We start from the raw sequence: 21,964 nt of genomic DNA on the forward strand, positions 1-21,964 counted from the left end.
ACTATTATGCTTGTTGTATGCTACTCCGTGAGAACTTTCAAATGACACATGACGCATGACTATCTGAGCTGTATGATGTTTTTGACATTACAGTACATGGTACAACATTTTTTAATAAATTATGAAAACATTTTATTTATTTATCAGCAAATAACTGTCCAATCAAATTGGCTACATGCACTGTACAGTTCAGACTCTAATCGGTCAAATTACTCATATTTTGTGTTGTAAATTATGATTTTCATCTGTACCTGCTGGCGGAACACTCCGGTTTACAGAGATGACTCGGCACTCCTAAGCTTTAAAATTATGCCTATTTTGTGTTATTCCATTGTGTTGGTTTCATAATAATTTGATTATGATTTAAAATCAAATTTTGCAATTAATGCAAAATGTTTTCTTCATCATCATTTGGCTAGCGTTACATTATATGATCATGCTCTTATTTATGCAAATGCTTTTAAACAATTCACGCACGATAAGACACAAGCTGTGGAGAAGAGGAGGCGAAGAGGAGATTGGGAAGGGATGGTTAAGGGCCTAGTGAAGGGATGGCGAAGAGGGCTGGTGAAGGGATGGCACAGACGGACAGAAGGAGGCTCTGGAGGCGCAGGAGCCAGGGCGACGGATCGATGCAGAGTGTAGCACACTGAGGCTTGAGGTGGAGCCTCTGGCTCCTCATGCCCAGGAAGAGATGGCTCCCGACAGGTCCGAGGTGGTGCCATGCTACTGAGAGGAGACTTAGATTGTACAGGGGGACTGAATGGAGATGGTGATAACTGAGTGGCACAGATGGCTGAAGACTGGGGAATAGACTGAAATATCAATGAAAAAATAATAATAGGATTATTAAGGCCGGATACAGATCAGATGGTGGACTGCTGGTGTCAGCAGAGATTGTGTCAACTAGACTCATCGACATCCTTGATATCCTTCTGATCCTCAACAAACCAGTCTCAATACCGGCGTGATGACTCAACCAGATGGAACTGGATAAATATTCTGAATTTTTCGATCCAATCTGACTTCTGACCTGCCTGAATCAAAATCATACACTGTTCATTCATTGGCCAGAGGATTGCAGTGTCTTTCCCAGGGTAGGTTCACCTCTGCCCATCTCTGTAATGGTACTGATTCCATCCCTGAAAAGGCAGGGTATACCACAGAGATCTTCCATATGTTATATGTTCCATGTTACCTTTTTTAACCGGTAGGATGTGGACTCTAGTGTCCCTTTCCGTTTGTTATCCAACTTGTCGTGGCTGTATAGAGTATAAGAAAGGAACAGTAGCAATTTACATGCCTCTTGAAAAGTCCTGTCCTTTTCTTCCCCACCAGGTGTAGAGGACTAAGTGACTTACACGGGGCGCTGGGAAGGTGCAGAGGTTGTGGCGTTTTTCTTAAGAATGCCAATTCCTCAGTCGTTTCTGATGTAACATCGAACATGAATGACTGATAGGAAACGTCTAGGTCTAATGTAACCCGTTCCCTAAAGAAGGTAACGGAAACGTTACGTCCCGTCGCCACAAACCCTGTACCACTCCTGAATGGCCAGGACACCATCTTGGCTCCTGAGCGTAAAACTTAATGTGTGAGTGTAGCACGCTGCTATATATATATTCATATGTACCAGGAGTTCCTTGCAATGCATATCTCACTTGCCAATGTATTTGTTTGTTTTGTTACCACTCAAAGGTGATTGGGCTCTCAGGTGAATCCCAATTCGTAACATCTCCGTCCCATCCTTCAGTGAGCGGGGGTTACATTAGTAACCTAGATGTAAGAGCCACCTGTAAGTCTTCTATGTGTTCTGTATGGTATCATTCATAATATTCACTGCACTCGGATTGTAGGTGGTGGGCGTGTCCACCGGTGTTTGGGCAAAAGTGATAGTGATCTATTTGTTTGCTTCACGGGCTCACCTGAGTGGAATGGGTCTTTGACAGAGAGAGGGTCTATTTCAAAACTTTCTATTGACCGCACTTTTAGCACTCACACAGCACTTTTATGACCTGGTAACTGCAGTACCAGTTGTACCTTTACGTGGAAGTGAAATAAACGATTGAACTTGGATCATCGAGTGGAAATTAGTTTTTTGCGCGTCACAGTGTTTTCAGCCTCTCCGTGTGTAGTGCCTCGCAGCTGCAAAATTTTGTTTTGCCTCGTCTACAGCCGCTAATATTAAGTCAACAGAAACTTTCTTTAAACCAGAGTGTTGTCCTACGGATACGAGCTGTTCATCACGGATTCCGCGGATCATAACGGAACACTTTGGATATCAGAGGGAACATAGGAGCCACCGGCCGCAATCAATACAGCAACGGAAGCGGTATGTAATAACATGTCAATTTGTGCTGGGCAAGTTGTTTGCTTGAACACACATTGTAAACAGGCTGCTGCCGCTCGTCCATAGGGGACGCATTGTTGCTTGCTGGTGTTTATTGTTGGTCTTTGGATGTGGTTTATGATGCAGCGGTTGATTTATTGATGGATGGATTGACTGATTGAACGGCGTGGATTCTTGGATGATTTGTGGTATATTGGTGAATGGCAACAAGTGAAACAAAACCAAATTCAGACGTCAATGATTCAGAGATGGATAAAAAAAAGAGAGAAATCAAACTTACTGCCAAAGCTTTGGTGAATAAAACACTACAAAAGGAACGTAGAAAAAATTTGCATAAAATTAAAGGTCTAATACAGACAAAGGATTTCATGCAAAAAGATGATAATGCCCCACAAGTGTGTTCCCATCTTGAGAAAATGAGTCAAATGGTGGACGAAACTACTATGTTACATGAGTCTGTGATTCCCATGCTTCCTGAAGAGGTACAGGAAAAACAAATCGAATGGTTTGTGAATGTACTAAAATGCCACAATGGATTTATGGAGGATGCAAAAGGATGGCTTTCTGAAATTGGGAGACAAACAAGCCGTACTATTGCTCATTTTGTCACAAATGATGCTCTCATATGTGTATCACAAAAGGAATCAATGCATAAGTTGGACGAACCTCATAATGATAATAAGTCTAATGTTTCAAATCACTCTGGACAAAGTGTTCAAGCCTCTGTTGCACAAGATGAAATTAAACCAAGTGATAGTGTGTCAAAGTGAATGTGCTGAGAGACTCAAGAGGGTCTCGTGTTTCAAGTCATCCATCTGTGAAGTTCAATGGCATGAATTCTTATCTAGAAAGGGGACAAAGGAAAACCAAAACACTTTGTGCTGAGGAAAAAGCATTTGTGCCTGATATGAATATTCCAATACTTGGACAGCTTAATCCACATTTCTTGGGTACGAAACCTCAAGTGGAAAATGTTGTTCAACCACCACAACCTCAACCCACATCGTCTAGACGTCTAAAAGTCACGGGACATCAAGATACAGTACAATCACGTCCATTGTTTCAGAATGGGAGTCATCAATCGGCAACACAGGTGACAAGCAGTAGTGATCAAAGTCAAATAATTACGGTGTTGGAAAAACAAAATGAGATTATTGGTTCAGCAACAATCTCTTTCATTACTGCCTAAAAGAGACATTCAGGTTTTTGACGGTGATCCTTTGCAATACCATACCTTCATGAGGGCATTTGAACAAAGCATCGAAGAGAAGGCTGACAATCCTAAAGACTGTTTGTACTTCCTTGAACAGTACATCAGGGGGTATCCAAGGGAGCTCGTCAGAAGCTGTCAACATATGGCACATGACAGAGAATATGCCAAGGCTAAGGCTTTGCTACAAGAGCATTTTGGTAATGCACAGAAAATTGCTTCAGCCTACATGGAAAAGGCTCTTTCATGGACACCAAAAAAATCTGAAGATATGAAATCTCTACAGGCACATAGTCTTTCTACGAGGATGTTGTAATGCCATGGAGGATGTTGAATATATGGAAGAGTTGAACATGTCTACCACTATGCTGACCATTTTAAAAAACCTGCCCTACAAATATAAGGACAGATGGAGAACTGTAGCTTGTGAGTTGCAGGAAAGGAGTGGCCGGAGAGCCACATTTACAGATATTGTTGGCTTTATTGAAAGACAAGTGAAGATCGCAAGTGATCCACTATTCGGGGACATACAAGATACACCATCGACAACAACAAACAAGGATGCAAGGAAATCTAGGTTTGAGTCTAGTTCTGGAGCCAAGGGGAGCTTTGCTACCACCATTGCAACAGTGGAAAGGAAGGTTGAACAAAGAACAAATCCTGAAGAGGGAAGTTCAGCTGGTATGAAGGCTTGTATGTTGTGTGGAGGTGAACACACATTGGATATGTGCCGCCAGTTGGAAAAGAGGGTGCATAATGAGAAGATTACTTTCTTAAGGGAACATGGTGTGTGCTTTGGCTGTTTGTGCATTGGGCACATGAGCCGAGACTGTAGGAAGTGTCTCTCATTTAAAGTATGTAGTCTGAAGCACCCTACTGCACTCCACATTTATCCAAAAGAGAAATAAATTAATTTAGTGCAAGCCAAAGGAGAATCTGAGACAGCAGTGGGCAGCGCTCTGATCTCTGTTCAATCCAGTGGTCTCACTGGGGCCGGTGACCAAGACTGTACACTCCCCATAGTTCCAGTGCAAGTTAAACCTAGGAAAGGGTATAAGGTGTTGATTACCTATGCCTCCCTGGATCCTGAGAGCTCAGCATCATTCTGCACAGAACGGCTGATGAACAAGCTGAATGTCAGGGGACGAAGCACTGGTATTCTCCTTCGGACTATGGGTCAGGAGAAGTTTGTTGGAAGCCATATTGTCTCAGGTTTGGAAGTGGCTGAATTAGACAGCGGTTGTTTTTGTGAACTGCCTGATATTTATATGCAGAAAACCATGCCAGTTCACCGAGGTAATATTCCTTGCCAGAAAGACCTCCAACGATGGCCATATCTGAAACATATCCAGCTAAGGGAGATTGATTCAGATATTGACCTGCTGATTGGATCCAACGTCCCTAGAGCACTGGAGCAATGGCAAGTCATTCGAAGCACGGAGGGGGGCCCATACGCAGTCAAAACGATGCTGGGCTGGACTTTAAATGTCTTAGAGGCGATGAAAGTAGAGAAACTACTTGTGGACAGCCAGATGTCACTGTCAATAGGATCTCTATTGCAAACCTCAACGATCTGTGGAAGCAGCAGCTAAAGGCAGATTTTCCTGAATGTAATCAGGATGAGCAGATGGGGTTATCAAAAGAAAACGGTCGGTTCATGGAGTATGTTACAAAATCTGCTAAGTTGGTGGATGGCCATTATAGTGTGGGCTTGTTGTTGCCGAACAGCGTGCTATGAGCCTCACAAGGAGGTTTGAAAAGGATGCTACATTTCATGCTGATTATACGGCATTTATGAATGACATTATCTCCAAGGGCTACGCAGAGAAGGTACCAATTGAGAATCTGGATCGGAGCGACAGCAGGGTATGGTATATACCACACCATGGTGTATATCACCCAAATAAAAAAAAGATCTGGGTCGTTTTTGACTGCAGAGCTACATTCCAGGGAACATCTTTGAATGCTCAGCTTCTACAGGGACCCGATCTTACCAGCATGCTAATTGGAGTTATGACCAGATTTAGAAAGGAGCCCGTTGTACTCATGGCAGACATCGAGGCTATGTTTCACCAAGTCAGAGTACCAGCTGAGGATTCAGATTTGTTGAGATTTCTCTGGTGGCCGAATGGAGACCATAAGCAGAGCTTAGTAGAGCACAGAATGGTTGCGCATCTGTTCGGAGCCACATCTTCGCCAAGTTGTGCAAACTTTGCTCTCAGAAAGTGTGCGGAAGATAATCGGGAGCAATTCAGCTCCAAAGTAATCGAAACGGTACTGCACAATTTCTATGTGGATGATTGCCTTACATCAGTGGCTTCTGAGGAGGAGGCAATAGCACTCTGCCAGGACCTCTGTGCCCTTTGTTCGAAAGGGGGCTTTCAGCTCATGAAGTGGATCAGCAACAGACGTGCCGTGCTGGCAGCTATACCTGCAACAGAGAGAGCAAAAGAGGTTAAGGATTTAGATTTGGACAATGACACACTTCCTGTAGAAAGAGCGTTGGGCGCACAGTGGTGTGTTCAGTCCGGCACTTTTAAGTTCAAAATCCTCATCAAGGATCGACCCTTAACCAGAAGAGGGATCCTCTCCACAGTCAGTTCAATCTATGACCCCTTAGGGATCTTGGCTCCTGTAGTCTTATCTGACAAAAAGATCCTTCAAGACTTGTGTAGAAAGGACCTTGCTGGGATGACTTTATACCAGATTTGTCTGCACAGGAGTGGAGAAGTTGCTTGAAAGAGCTCTGGCAGCTTGAAAGGTTTGAAGTTGACAGATGCTTAAAACCAATGGATTTTGGGGAAGTGATTTCTGCTCAGTTACATCATTTTGCGGATGCATGTGAGAGCGGCTATGGAACAGTGACTTACCTGTTATTAAACAACATAGACCGACAAGTTCACTGTGCTTTCATAATGAGTAAAGCCAGAGTGGCTCAGTTAAAACCAATCACCCTCCCTCGTATGGAGTTGACGGCTGCCATGGTTGCAGGTCGAATGGATGAGCTGTGGAGGAAGGAGCTGCAGATGCAACTTCAGGACTCAATTTTTTGGACTGATAGTACTTCCGTACTGAAGTACATCAGCAATGAGACCTCAAGGTTTCGTACCTTTGTAGCCAATCGGGTTTAAAAGATACTGTGTGTATCAAATCCATCTCAGTGGAGATATGTTAACACCACAAGCAATCCTGCTGATTTAGCCTCCAGGGGAGTAAAGGTCTAATGCCTTTACTCAAGACATTTTTATAAAAGCTGCTTAAATACCCTAATTTTATTAAGACATAGACCTGGCTTAAGCTAAGCACTGTATGGAAACCAGAGCCATATAGTTCATATCAGTAGTCAGCTGACAAAACGTTTGTGAACAAAAAAATGAAGTCCTTAATAAATACTGTCAAGACAAGGTTAGTGAGACAATTCAGTCTAATATACATGAATGGCAAATATGCTAATGACTAACCTCTGAATAAACTCAAGGGTGCATGTTGCCTCTTCCTGGTACTGCAAGCTAAAGTTATAGGAGGCAAACAGCGCTCCCAGGCCAGTGATGAAGTTAGGCTGTGATCCTTCACGCACACCTTGACCTTCCAAACTTAATATCCAGCACTGGTTGCTTAGATATTGACCTGTATTTGAAAACAAAAATGAATAAATAAATAATATAAATAACTCTGAAACACCATTCGCAGGATTCACCATTATATTCTGTTTTAGTAGTATTTTGGGGTAGGGTTCATCAATACAGTAATACTGTAATTTAATTTATAGCAATGATCAATTTCATACACTGTAAAACCGGATAAGTTAATATAACTCAAAAAAATTGTTGAAACTGATTACATCGAAAATTTTCAATCAAAACTAAATTTTGTAAGTTGAAGAAACATATTTTTTTAAGTAAATGGTACTAGGTAATTTTAACTGATACCAACTAAATTTATAAGTTAAAGAAACATTTTTTTAAAGTAAATGTTACTAGGTAATTTTAACTGATACTAACTTAATATTACAAGTTAATGTAACATTATTAGTCAAGTAATTTTACAAGGAGTTTTTGGGTTCACATAACCTATTAAAATTAATTAAAGATAACTTTTTTGTTACAATACAATTTATTTTACCTTCAGAAAAACATTTTAGTTTTAATTTATCTGTAACAAATTACTCACTTTATTCATTTTTGTAAGTTTTTAGATTTATATTATCAATTAACTAAATTGCAAACTATAACACATTCTGAAATAATAATAAAAAAAAACAGGTGAACACAGACAATTTAAAAGCAAGTTACTCTTTTATTAAGTAATCACAAAACTTCAACAAATTGTTTGTCAAATGGAAATACTCCAATACAGTGCAAGGCCCTTGAGATATGGGCTGAGATAACTATCACTTTTAGAAGTGGACAATATGGATATCTGGATATCACCCAGTTGTAAACACTTCCGTCAAGTATGAATACTATTCAAAATTCACGCATAGCAGTAACCTTAGAAATATAAAAGTTATACTAGAATACAATATAAGAGAAAGATTAAAAGTTTTTAAACTGTCATCTCTGTGTGGTATATGGAACTTCTACTGTGGTAGTCATTTTTTACATAGTATATCAACTGATAAAATGTTCTGCAAATTACATAATAGACTAATAGTGTAAAAATCCAATATTGACAAACATTTTACTCAATGATTTACTAAACTGCACATAATGACCAATGTACAATGTATTAACATACATACATTAAATATATGACTACTAGTGTAAACTGCAATGCACTGCATTGTCTGTCGTACTGTATGACACATCAATACAGTGCAAACATCCCAACTTGAACAGCAACACATTTAAACTGTATGTTGAACAATCATACTTTAAAACGCATCGTTCACCGCACAGTGACAGAAGTGAAATTGTAAATGCAATGTCAAATGAAGGAGTACCTTTGTGAACGTTGTTCAAACACTGAAGTTACTCCACTGCAAAAAGCTCATTTTTAAGACTCAACACTCTGGGCCTTAGCTTCCCATCATCCAGACCCATCAAGACTTTCTGGGTAAAGTCAAAAGTGTTGGCCAACTCTTTTGGGTAACTTAGGTCCAAGGCGTAAGTTAGTCCAAAAAGCATGACAAATGCATCAGCCAATGTGGGAAAATCGATAACCATGTTACCCTCAAGTACAACTCCAATCTTCTCTGGGCAGAAGAACGTGGCATCTGTTGAATTGCCACTAATGGAGAGGAGACCAAGTGGTACGGCATCAATGTCTGGTTCATCAGACTGCTCAACCTGAAGACAAGAACAGAGAACTGTTACTCTAAACTTCCAAAGGATGACTGCTAACAAGTGACAAATATTTACTTCTATTTCAAACCATTTTATCCCATACAGAAACTACAATTCTAATTACAGGGTTCGTACACCTTTTCCAAGATCAAATTCAAGCACTTTTCAAGCACTTTCAAGGTCCATTTTACAGCTTTTTACAGCACCTTACACCACCGTAAATTACATACCAATACATAGTCAAAATTAATATTTAGTGTTTTTATCGCATTAAAAGAGATAATGCTATAAACAGCCAAAATTGTGTTTCGTAATAGCAGAAGGATCATATATTTAAGCAAATCACAATTTTTATTTTTCAAAATGTATCAGTGTCCAAGTAGACTTTGCTTACTATCTAACCTGTCTGAATCAATGTAAAAACAATTACCCCGAACAAAATCACTTGACAGGTTCACTTCACTTTCAATTAATTTATTGAAAATATAAAAAATACAAACATTCGTCTTTGAGGTAGACAGTCAATCAGATTCAGCTCATTGACCCTTTTTTAACAATATTGTGCAAATCAAAACAACCCGAGTTGTCAAACACAGAATTAACAACACAAAATAGTGCAAAAGTACATGCGGCCAAAAGTGCTACATGTGCGTTATAAAGATTAGGCCAAAGGTTGCATTTTATGTATAAGGTCTATAACCTCAAAGTGCATATTTAATTTAACAATCAACTCAACAAGTAAAGAAATCAACTTAAAGTTGACTTCAGTGGACTTAATCCACTCCTGTTGAAAAAAAAAAAAACAATAAAACAAACATCAACAAAATATACACCAAACAACACAGAATACTGCAACACAAAGTACTGCAAAACGAAACAAATCAACTTAAGTGGCCTTTATCGCCCTTTGTTAAAAAAAACAAAAAAAAAACTGCATTAAACAGAACATTGTACGTTAAGGCCATATGGTACACTAAGGACCTATTAAGGGGTGTCTTTGAGCTCCATCAGCTTGTCGTTTAGCTGTTTTTCTACAGCCTCCAGACTTCTTTGTTTTTCTTGTGCAGCTCTGCGAAGACAATTTGATTTCGAGATGAAGCTGAGTTTTCCAACCGATTCAGCTTTCTCTGCATTACTATCTGCAGATTTCAGGAGGACCCTTATGTCCTCCTCCATCCTCTTCTTTTTGGCCTTGATCTCACCTATCTCCTCCATTACTCCCTTCCTCTTCTGAGCAGTCTGCTCATCTTGTTTTCGACGTTTTTGGTCATCCAGATAATTGTGATATTTCTGTCTGGCAGCAGCTGCAGAGAGGAGTAGCTCTTTCGTGTAGACTATGTTGAGCAGCCCTCCAATATGGTTCACATGGTCATGAATGATCCGCTGAGCAATCAGAGAATGCTCTTTCAGGTTCTCCACCATCACCTCTTTGTTAACGGAAAACCCTCTCTCAACAGAGGCTTGACCATGCGAGAGGACCAGGACGAGTTTTACTACCTCCCAGAGATGGTGAAACTCTGCCTTGTTTGATAAATGTTCATGGAAGAATTCATCCAACCTTCCCATCTGTGGGTTGAAATTCCTGAAGGAATCTGACGCACACATCAGATTGTGGTCATAAAAGTGGCCAAACTCCCTCAGAATGTCATCACAGCTTTGTTCTTCAATGCGGCCAGAGTCCACGAGGAGTCGTAAAACAGTGTTGAGTTTTCGGACACTTGTCTCTTTGCTTTTGAGGAGCACCCTTGGATCAAGGACAGACAGGCCTCTAACAAGCGGATATTTAAGTGGTGACTTTTCAAACAGTTTGGACACCATCTTCAGTAAAAACAGCTTGCAGTTCTGTCTGAACTCCAGGATCAGCTTCTCAGAGGAGTTTTGTTTCATGTTCTCTAGGGCTCGCTCTGTGACAAATCCGATTCTCTGTTTGGTGACATCTATGTGGTTGACTGAGTTAGCATAGTCAACTTGGAGAAGCTTTACAGGGGTAGTTGCATCCTTCATGACACTGGGCTTGACAAACTTCTCCATTAGACTCCTCAGTATATTTGTGAGATCACCGCACATAAACGGCAGCATGGGTTTGTCCGTCTGGTATAACTTTAAAAATGGTGTGATTTCCCTAGCTACCATTAGAAAGAAGTTCAGCTTTGCTGGGAAGAGGGCATCTTGCACAACCATCTCAGCCGTCTTGAAAGACTTTGTAAGTGGTTCGGTTACAGTTTTCATTTTAGCAGCACTGACGTACATTTTCAGAGAGGGCCAAATCTGAAGGGCACGCTCAGCCACCTCCACATTTTCCAGCCACCGATGACTACAGAAGTCAAGAGGGAAGGATGTGCAACCAGTGACTTCTGTGTAGTCCTCCCTGCGAGCTGGAACATCCTTGAATAGCCATTTAAGGCTTGACAGAGCATTTCCCAGCTCCCAGTCTGTGGATGCACACCCTGCTCTGTAGGAGTTGTGTAGTATATGTAATCCACAAGTTCCAACATTTAACATTTTCTTGCCTGTTTGTTTCTCAATGTTCTGCTGGGCCAGTGAGAAGAGCTTCAAATTAACATTTGGGCCATCCATCGCCAGCTGAATCAGGTTCAGGAAGCTTATATCCGAACACACTTGTTCAACCTTCTCATGCATTTGTTCTGCAGTGTGATGACCCATGAAAAATGATGTCAGGTACCTTGAGTGTACTTGGTTACCATCCCAAAATCGTATGTGCATGTCAAGCTGGCTTTTCTTAATTTCCCTATTTAGACTTTCATCAAACAGAAGTACATATTCAGACTCTTTCTTGGCTTTGGCCTTCATTAGTGAAGAGAAATGAGGAGCAATCCCAAATGTGGTGAGGTATGCTGCTTTTCTCTCCCCACAAGTAAATTGCTTTGCAATATCACTGTCAGGAAACATGGTTCTGAAAATGTCTGCTGCATTCTCACATGATTTGTAGAAATAGTGGCTGGTTACAACTTTTGTTGCCCAGTAGATTTCTGCTTGAAGTGTTGGATTAGAGCTGATAAATGGTTTTATGGTGCTTGTGGTCTTACTGGTTGCCTGATGTGGATTAGAAGATTGGACTGAAGGAGTGGATGTGGATGGTAGAGGGACTACTCCACCAGCTGCTTCCGCTGCACTGTCCCTGCTGGTTGTTTTGATGGATGTAGTTGTGCTTTTCTGCCCAAAAAAATCACTTACTACTGGACCTGTATTCAGATGACTTCGCATCAGGTCTTGATGCTTTTTTCCTATATAACAACAAAAATAGGAGGGAAATGTTATTTTTTTAATTAATTATGTTTATTCTCAATAAAAATTTCTGTAAAATTCTGAAAATGACAGTTGTCAGTTAACTATGTTGCTGTATAAATGCTGAATTATCACCTTTAAAAATGTTTATTCTCTTAATGGTTCATAACATAACATACAGTAAGACAGCTATAGAGAGTAGCACTGAATGGGAGGATTTGAGCCAAATGGGAGGGTTGGTGACATGTGACATTTAATTTGACAACATTTTAAGGATGTGTAGTGCAAATATCTTTATATTATATAATTATACTTCCATTTTAGTTAACTTTCTTTCCAGTGCAAAACAATAGTACATAAAAAAAACAGCTAATAAAGAAAATATTAAATATATATTTTATATATATTACCTTTTTTTTATGTATTATTGTTTTGCACTGGAAAGGAAATATTGCACTCAAATAATGCATTCAAGCAATACAACACCTGTATATATGCACAAGGAAAATGGCTAATGTAGTTTTTCACCACAAATTCTGCTGTTAAACACAATTACGTTGAAATGATGCAGGTTGAAGGGTTCAAGAGAAGCAAATATTATATATATATATGCACAAGGAAAATCTCACAGAAACAAATAAACCTCCAGACTAAGCACATTGTGCAGCTATTTCCCATTCAATTCTATATTTTTGTGCTCTTTTTCGCCGGCTGCTTGGAAGTAACGTTAGTCATTTTTACATTTCCCGCTGTTGTCACTTGTCATCATCGTTGCTACGATACATGACTCACAATGACTGAAACGACCAATTAAAAGGGCATTCTCTGATGATGTTCCAAGATGTTAAAAACGCGACGCTGATCATAGACAAACGGGGAGAAATTAGTAACGTTATCTACCGCAAGCCTACAAATGTCTTCGTTCATAGTCTGACATATATTAGAAGCTATGTGTGTGTCTGTCACGGATTTGCACTGAAATTGATTCTCAAAAATACGGAACAAAGCGCGTTCCGTATCGGTTCAATACGGAACAAGACTTTGATGTGTCAAATACGGGACGATTCCGTATTACACGGAACGGTTGGCAACCCTACATAAGGCATGCAATACTAACATTACATCACACCAAGTACTCTGTCACAAAATGCGAATTCCTAGCTAAGTTAGCAGTTACTAGCGTAAATAAATAGGCGCTAACCTGTAACTTACAGTAGGCTACTTCAGTTAACCTAATTGAAAAGTTTATGACTTACCTTTCATGTGACTCGAGAGAGCAGACTCGCCCATTGTGAAAAGCTGCACGTCTTTTTTGCAGACTTTACACGAGGCAACTCGTGGGGTTTGTCCTCGTTTAATCCACAATTTGAATTTAGCATCTTCCAGCCAACGTTCATTGAAACGGCAACCTCCCGGCATGTTGAAGTAGTGGTTTCATGGGGGTGGATGGCGGAGTAACACGTGAAAATAGGCCGGCAGATCACAGTCACACATGCACAAGCGGGCACCGCAGGTTTCATTCTAACATTTTATTTCTCCATTTAATAAACGAACAATTCAGTCACATAGGTATTTGTTGTGGAAAAAAATTACAATTACAATTTCAAGCATTTTCAAGCACTTTATCCAAAATTTAAGCACTTTTCAAACCTTGAAAACACAACATCAAAATTCAAGCATTTTCAAGGATTTCAAGCACCCGTACGAACCCTGTAATTAATATTAAAAACAGGGAACTAGAACCAGGATGACATCTGAATGGCAAGTGAGATTGTTGGTAATCAAACAGTGCAACACTTACATCCCACGTCTTGAGAAAGTTTGAGTCATCCTCTTGTAGATAGGTGGGGAGAGCACGGAGGACGGCAGCTCGTCGTACATGGATGTCCACGTTTTCCTTCAGTGTGAGAATTAGAGACTTGAGTATGAGAATCTTGATTTAACATGGAATATAATCTGCACAGCCACACAATACTATGCATATACCTCTCAAATGTCTGTAAATACAACCAAAATATTTAAAAATCCACTGCAGTTTCTTTATCAGGCATCAAGAAGTGTAACCAACTGACCTGGAGCTCATATATCCTGAAGAGCTGACTTAGTACTTCAGACACTTTCCCTGTGCGAGCAGCTTTCTTTCTGAACAAGCTCTGAAGTAATGATTTTTAGCTGAATCTTGGCGATTCATAAAATGCAAGTCAACGGGTGCCACCACTTTGTGAGTCAAAAAGCAGATATAGACAACAGACTATAACATTATTACCAGGAAAACGAGAGTCTGGAGCTCAAGATTTCTGTGTCACAGGTATTAGTTTTGTGTTGCTTCTTGTTTATGTTTTTGACTCGCAAAGTGACGGCACACGTTGACTTGTATTTTATGAGTCACCAAGGACCATGAGTTAAGCTAAAAATCATCTTTAGTGTTATACTGAAGAAAGAACGTCGCCTACATCTGGCATGGCCAGAGAGAGAGAGTAAATTAACAGCAAATGTTAATTTCTGGGTCAACTATTCCTTAAATATAACACATTTTCAAGTGTACTAAGAAAAATATTTTTACCTGTGACTCCATTTTAAAAGCAGGCCAGCGTTCCAGGATATCACCAACAGGTAAGTTTTCAGTGATGACCTCTTTGCGTCTCAGGGCAAAGGTCGTCTGCATTAACTTCGTAATCAGGATAAGATTTTTGTCACTATTCTTAACTTCTTCTACAATTTGTAGTCTAAGTTGTTCCAGGCTTGCAGTGTCTTCGCCTATTGGGAAGTTAGGGAGGAAATTCACTTCTGCCCTTTTGGGGCGTTTGATATTTGTGTGAGGAGCTTGCTTGTCCGGGTTGTTTCTACTCCTTTTTCCACAATTTACAACCTCGTGAAATCCTGCTCGACTCAATTTAGTGCGGTAATTTCCCATCTTAAACTTCAGACTGTTTTTCCAACCATACCACCCTGTCTGAGATCCTGGCTCCTTTAGACTTGGATGCTTGGTGACAAGTGCTTCTGCTACCATTGAAACTTCTTTATCATTTGGGTATGCTTTGAAACTATGCATTTTGGCTGCAAGGGTCTCAAGAATGTCATGCTTTTGTCCCCTGGATAACTTGAGAGTCTTCCCCGTTTTCTCACATGTAGCATTTCCCTCACCAAGTATGAGTTCTACCTCGTAAGAAAAAGTAGGCACTGGAAAAACATAAGGCCATTTCTCAGTCCTGTCTGGAGTCACAGCATGGGGCAATGTTATTGTGTCATCTGATGCTACTGAACTTGCATCAATCTCAGATCGTACAGCTTTTAGCACAGCCTTTTGTGGAAGTTCCTCAATGTCTACAAGGGAACATAGCTGCCCGTCAAAATCAGGATCTTCGTAAGATAGGTTAAAGTCGTAGTCTAGCTTAAACTTTTCTTTTATCATTGTTTTTAAATCATTCACAGATTCTGGATGTGAAGACAGAGTCATCTTCCTCACAATGTCTGATGAGATATGGACATGAAGCAGGAAGTTCTGAGCTGCCATTCTTACTGTTTAAAAGAAAATAAAGAATGCATGTTAGACTTGATCTGAATGGATGAAATATGAAAACTCTCATTCCATACCAGATGTATATGACTCTTTCTTTCTTTACAAAGAAAAATTAAGATTTTTAGAAAAATAATCAATTTCTGTGAGTCCATATAATACAAGTGAATGAGTTTTGAAAAGTTAACACTTCAAAAAGCACATAGAGCAATAATGATGATATCCGTACAATGACAGTAGATGAATCAATGTCTTCTAGAGTAAAATTATCGGTGTAAGAATTTTTTTTTTACTTGAAAGCATCGCTTTCAGTCAACCATAACACACATGTTTGTACATGTTGTGAACCGTGATGTAACGCATAGAGAAGCTTGCACAAAAATGAATATCCTTGTTCGCTTCTTACATGAGTTTCACAGCATGCTTACATCATGAAATTGATGCTCTCATGAACATGATTAAAAAAAATAATTATTATATTAGAATGTAGCTGACACTCACCTATTGTTTTGCTCCAGAAGACATTTATTCATCCACTGAGGTTTTATGGATTACGGTCATTATTGCTATATGTGCTTTTTGAACTTTAATTTTTTTGGAACTCATTCACTTGTTGTATGGACTCTTCATTTGTTTTGTTCATTTGAAGAAATAAAGTCATACATATGGGATTGCATGAGGTGTGTAAATAAGAATTTTCATTTTTGGTATCCATTTAACACTATTATGACCACCAACTGTCCTAGGTGACTGTATATTTTTCCATTTCTAAATGTGTTTAATCCTCCAAATCTCTGATCAAAATAGATCTTTTCTGAGTTAACAGCAAATGTCCACTGATAGTGTATGCTGTGAGACTTACTGTGTCATTTAGTTCTGACAGTTGATGCACAGAGAAGATGTCCAATGATGTCAGCTCAAATGATCTTAAATGTTCTCTGTACCAGGACTCGTAGTTCCTGCAAAAAAAGGAAGCAGAGTTGTTCACAAGCAGTATATTTTCAATTCTGCTGAATTTTGGAAGTCCTCCTGCCTGTCCTGCGGAAACAAACATTCCATTTGCATACTCTGTGCCATCAATAGAGACTTTTGATGTACTGTATATGTTTTGGCTGTCTGTCTTGGTCTCTATGAAGTCTCTTGCCACTTGAGGCAGAGTAGTGACTTGGATAGTAGTAACACTTGAGACCTGTATGTGGGGTTTGAAAAAAAAATGGGGCATTGAGGTGATACGCCATCATGTGTTGATGCCTGGTAGCCAGGGTTTTCAAGACATTCTTGAAATTCTGTGTCATGGATCACCCTTTTGAAAAAGCGGTGTTTTCCCTCAAATCTCATGGTCCACAGATGAACCAGAGGCCCAAAACGCTTTGTCAGTTCTGGGTAGTGTTCGATATAGTGATGCTTGGGTCGGAGTTTAAAGTCTGGAAACACTGCTTTAAGAACCTGTCTGTGATCACTTATTTTAGTTTGCATGTACTGGATGGATTCTTCTGTGAAAGATGGAGACAACACTAGCTGCACAATTTCTTTAAGGTCCATCAATATGGCCCATGCTTCATCTCCTTCAGGGACTTTACTTCCTACCATAAGTGGTAATAACCTCAGCAGAGTGGAATTTTCATGCCCATTCCCACCAATGTTTTGTTTGGCAGCAAAATTTTTGGAGATTTGCTGAGGTTTATCAAGCCTATCAGTGTGCTGATATGGAAATGTGCTAATTTTTTGGTTTAGATCTTCAAGGGTGAAATACTTCTTTCAAATCATTACACTGATGCACAAGGCCAACTCAACAGGCACAATACCCTCAAACAAATCATGCAGAATATCAGGTGGGAATCCAGTAATGGGATGAAAATGCTGCAGTGCCTTGCTGAGAGCACACTCACCAGTAACACCAAAATGGGTTACATTTTCTCCTTGCACAACATTTTGCACATGAAGATCATGGCAGGCCTTCGTTCTCATGCTAAACTCTCCTTCAGAAACTTCACTGGCCTGTCTTTGATCTGCAGTACAGCAACAAAATCTACAGAAATAATGTCCTCGGAAAGACTGCACAAAGCCTGCAAGACCATGAGCACCCAAATTATCAGCTGCCACAGACAACACAGTGCCCCTGATGCACTGACCGAGACTTTCAATGAAAACACCATCCTGCTCAAGAGTTTGCAAGTCTTTCAACAAAGGTGACAGAACACTTTCATAACCACACTTCTGCACGTCTGGTACTTTGCATAGCAGAGCTAGCTGTATGACATGTAGGCTGGATCTATACTTACTGGGTAAATTGGCAAGTAACCAATACACTGCACAAAGCTTGTGGATCTTTCTAGCTGTGCCTAAAGGATTTGCTAGTTCAAGGTCATCCACATACATAATCAGTGACAATTTCAGCTCTCCTACTTCTGACAATAGCTCATTTTGTTTGAAATACATTCCGTCTTCATGAGACATGTACGTTCCATGTGGCGATGGTTTGGCTTCTTGAATTTTTTCAAGAAGATCAGTATTTTTAAACATTGTTTGAAGCATCTGAAGTATTGGAACATACACAGCTGTGTGTCCATTGGAATCTACTGTATATTGAACTGGCAATACCAGAGGATAGTTACTCTCCACAAATCTTTTCCTTCGCTTAGCAGTGGACAGCTCCGCACCTTCTGCAGTAGCACTGACTAAGATGTTACTTTTCACTACAGCTTCCACTAATTCATTAAGAAGGACTTCACTGAGAGTCTGATCGTTCTCTCGCAGAACCATGATGATGGAGTCTTTTACAAGAGGTTTGGACAGTGAGAATATCTGTACCAAACTTTCAACTATGTCTTGTAAAGCCATCTCTGATACATGAAGAACACTGTGCATTTTCAAGAACAAAGAAGCCAAGTTGTTCCTCATTTGAGCTTGCAATTCATCTGTGTCACATCTTGACTCAAGAGGATTAAAGTCAGTAGTCGATAGCTCAAGAGAATCCTGAGCGCAATCTGGCTCATTAGATTCAACTTGACTTTGCATTGAGGGGCTGTCAGTTACTGTCAAGATGATCTCGTCTTTAAAATCTGAGACATCACCATCTGGATGATTCCTACTTTTGTGGGCATTAAAGGAGGAGTAGACATTGGTAGAGTACAGACAATTTCTGAATGGACAGTCCACTGTCTCATGTTGTTTTAAATGTGTCCTTAAATGACTGAGAAGGGTTTTATCACTAAACGGCTGCTTCAGTCCACATATAGGACAGATGAATGATACACATTCCATATGATTTACACTATGCACAACTGTCTGAGCATGCAACCGTGTTAAGTGAATTTTCAACGCATTTATTGACTGAAATGTGCAGATACAGTCATCATAAAGGCATGGCAAAGGGCTGACTGAGGAAACATTGGCATGATGCAAACGATAGTGTTCAAGCACCTGTAACCTTTTATCAAAGATAGCAGCACAACGTTTGCACTTCCACGCCATTGTTTTTTTATTTTTTTATTTGTGTTGTGCACCCAATATTCATTCACATTTTAGCATCTCTATGCAATGAATGTGTATTAATAATTGGACATAAACATACCAAACTGAACTGCCAGCTGCTTCACTTTTAGCCTGAAAAAAGAGAGTTTGATAAGTTAGTCAGGTTGTAATATTTGCCAAAATACTATGAAAAATATGTGAACACACAACACTAAATCAGTTATGTAACTTAATAGGCATTATGCTCAGTCTCATCAAATAAAACAAACCTTAAATGTTTAAATATGTGTTATACTGCACAATTTGCGTTTTAAAATGTCAAATTAAGCAAGAACAAAAATGCCTCTGCTAAATAACACAAGCTACTGGTGTGGCTTGGGCAAACTATTTAAATAAAATTTATAAATACCTGTCCTTACAAAAAATGTACAACACATGGAACAAAGTGAATAAAATTTGTATATTCATGTGACAATTAAATTGAGTCACTGCCCGCCATTTTGAGGTCATTAAAATGTGCTGCCCGAAAACGTTTTAATGTGAAAACCGATGCATTAACTGAAAAAAAAAAAAATTTGCTTCAGCAATTCAATCCATTTTACTATACATTTTATCCTGCCTCAATAAAGGTAAACTGGATTGAATTGTTGAAGCAACTGTATTTTTTTTTTTTTTACATCAAAGTCTATCTTTTTGCATCAGCTAATGCATCGGTTTCCACATTAAAACGTTTTCGGGCAATACATTTTAATGACCTCAAAATGGCGGGCTGTCACTGACTCAATTTAATAGTCACGCATGAATATACAAGTAACGTTAACGTTAACTTAGTGGTTTTCATAGAGGTTTGACAATAATTTGATGCACTTTGTTCCATGTGTTGTAAATATTTTGTGAGGCAGGATAAAATGTATCGAGACATTCTTATTCGCTTTGCAAATGCATAAAATACATTAACTGCGAAGACACTAAAACTTTGCAGAAATAAAACCGGGAAGGGAACTTACCAGATTAGCGTGCCCAACGAGAAAAGGAATAAAATGGATGGCAGCACAACGAAGACAATCTTGTCACCAGCAGGATCAGAAAATTGCATGCCGCGTTTCTCATCAAGGGTCCTCACAGACAACACCACAGCAAATCCCAGATCGAAAAATATCTTCTCCTATGCTATTTTTATAAAATAAGATCGAGTTCTTCAGGTGTTGCAAACTTGGCTTTATCAAATTGTCATCAGAGGCGAGTCAGGGAAGCACCGAAAACATGGCGTGTTTTCGCGAACTTGCAACTGCTACGTTAGAAGGAGGAGCACGTACGCACGTGGGTGACGTCAGGCGGGAGTATAGTAAAACTATTTGAGTGCACTGTAAAAAACAAATGAAAGCATTTGAGTGCTGTACACTTAAAATTTCACTTTCGTTTTAATTACACAGAAAATTAAAGTTGAATGAACGTTTTTATTTTTTTGAGTAATTACAACCCATTTTATTTATCTAAGTTTTACTGTTTGGTTTTACAGTGTAATTAAAGGAATAGTCTTCCTGGTGAAATGAAAGTAGTGTTAGTTGGACTTCATAACCACACAATTTAGCTGAACACAGTTGATTCTTCCATACATATGTTGCCAATTAAAATCTGTTTTATCAAGCTTGTAAAAAAATATGCAAAACTATCACAGAATGGATAGTATGTGACAAATGCTGTATATTCCAAACGTTCTGGGGTATACAATAGGGTTTGGTAAAAATCAAACCAAAATGTAATGTAATATTTAATGAAAATATTGTATTTCTTTAGTTTTCATTTCTTTCGCGCTCAAACTTTAGATGAGCTCGCAAAAAATAGTAACTAACAACTACTATATGCTTTACTACCTGAATTAACCCTGAATTGCTGTAGAAATACATGTTAATAAAGCATACTAACACACTAAGTAACTATTACTATGTCTGAATAATATGTATGAGTACATTTAAATAGTTTATTAATCATTTACTTGCACTTTATAAGTGATCTTATGAACCACTGACATCTCCTAAATAACTTGTTTGTAAATAATGCAACATTTCATTTAGGAATTATACACTGAACATTAATAATATAAAAAAATTAAATTATATAAAAATAAAACACATTATATATATATGCTTTTAAATCAAGAATCAAGCATTTATAGCTGTATTTATGAACTGCTTATTAATGTCTATTAATGCTTTATAAATTATGAAATAACTGTTTACTAATGCTTAATGATTAATAGCGTGTAGTTATTATAAAGTGTTACCTAATGGGGGATAAACCTCTTAAATTGTTAGTTTACCCAAAAATTATTCACAAAAATTTTCTAAAGAGACACAATCACTTTATAAAGTGAACAGATTTAATTTAGGATTTTATTCATATAATCATTGATTAGCGAACATAAACAGAAGCTCAACCGAACCTCATTGACATGCGAGAACAAACCTCATTGGTTCTTGCAGAAGCTCAAATGTACTGCGCAACACACGAGAATAAACCTCATTGGTTCTCGTACGTAAACACAAGCATGCTTGAGCTTCCGTTTTTCATAACTGATGTGTGTGTGTTGATGAATGTTTATATGTGAATAAAAGCCTAAATTAAATCTGTTCAGTGTATAAAGCGATTTGTCTCTTCAGAAAATTTGGACTAAACCGCTCGATTTATATGAATTAATTTTAAGATATCTTTATGAAGTTTTGAAGCATCAATGTGGTAGTTGTGTAGCTGTCAATGGAGGGACAGAAATCGCTCACATTTTATAAAAATATATATTCATTTGTGTTGCGAAGATGAATTAAAGTCATGTTTGGAACGACATGAGGTTGACAAAATGATGACAGAATTTTCATTTTTGGGTGAAC

The 21,964-nt window shown here is 38.9% G+C and overlaps 1 protein-coding gene across 3 annotated transcripts; it reads right to left on the minus strand.

The window, feature by feature from the left end:
- Positions 1 to 7,975: 7,975 nt before the first annotated feature.
- Positions 7,976 to 19,241, minus strand: LOC307003080 (uncharacterized protein). 3 transcript variants are annotated; one of them, XM_079621197.1, is made up of 5 exons: positions 19,180 to 19,241; positions 16,468 to 16,564; positions 14,161 to 15,607; positions 13,890 to 13,985; positions 7,976 to 8,845 (listed from the first exon to the last, which is right to left on the minus strand). In XM_079621197.1, the coding sequence occupies exon 3, from the start codon at positions 15,600 to 15,602 to the stop codon at positions 14,607 to 14,609; it is 996 nt and encodes a 331-aa protein (XP_079477323.1). In that variant the 5' UTR covers positions 15,603 to 15,607; positions 16,468 to 16,564; positions 19,180 to 19,241; the 3' UTR covers positions 7,976 to 8,845; positions 13,890 to 13,985; positions 14,161 to 14,606. The 3 variants fall into 3 exon arrangements, with proteins under 3 accessions (XP_079477323.1, XP_079477321.1, XP_079477322.1); XM_079621195.1 differs by having other exon boundaries at positions 13,890 to 15,607; XM_079621196.1 differs by lacking the exon at positions 19,180 to 19,241 and having other exon boundaries at positions 13,890 to 15,607; positions 16,468 to 16,585.
- Between the last annotated feature and the right edge of the window lie 2,723 nt (positions 19,242 to 21,964).

The sequence above is a fragment of the Phoxinus phoxinus genome (assembly GCF_949152265.1).
Source record: "Phoxinus phoxinus genome assembly, chromosome: 8".
In the NCBI taxonomy this organism is placed as follows: Eukaryota; Metazoa; Chordata; class Actinopteri; order Cypriniformes; family Leuciscidae; genus Phoxinus; species Phoxinus phoxinus.

Coding starts and splice junctions, on each gene's coding strand:
- LOC307003080 (XM_079621197.1), bottom strand. CDS start 15,602: ATGGCAGCTCAGAACTTCCTGCTTCATGTCCATATCTCATCAGACATT.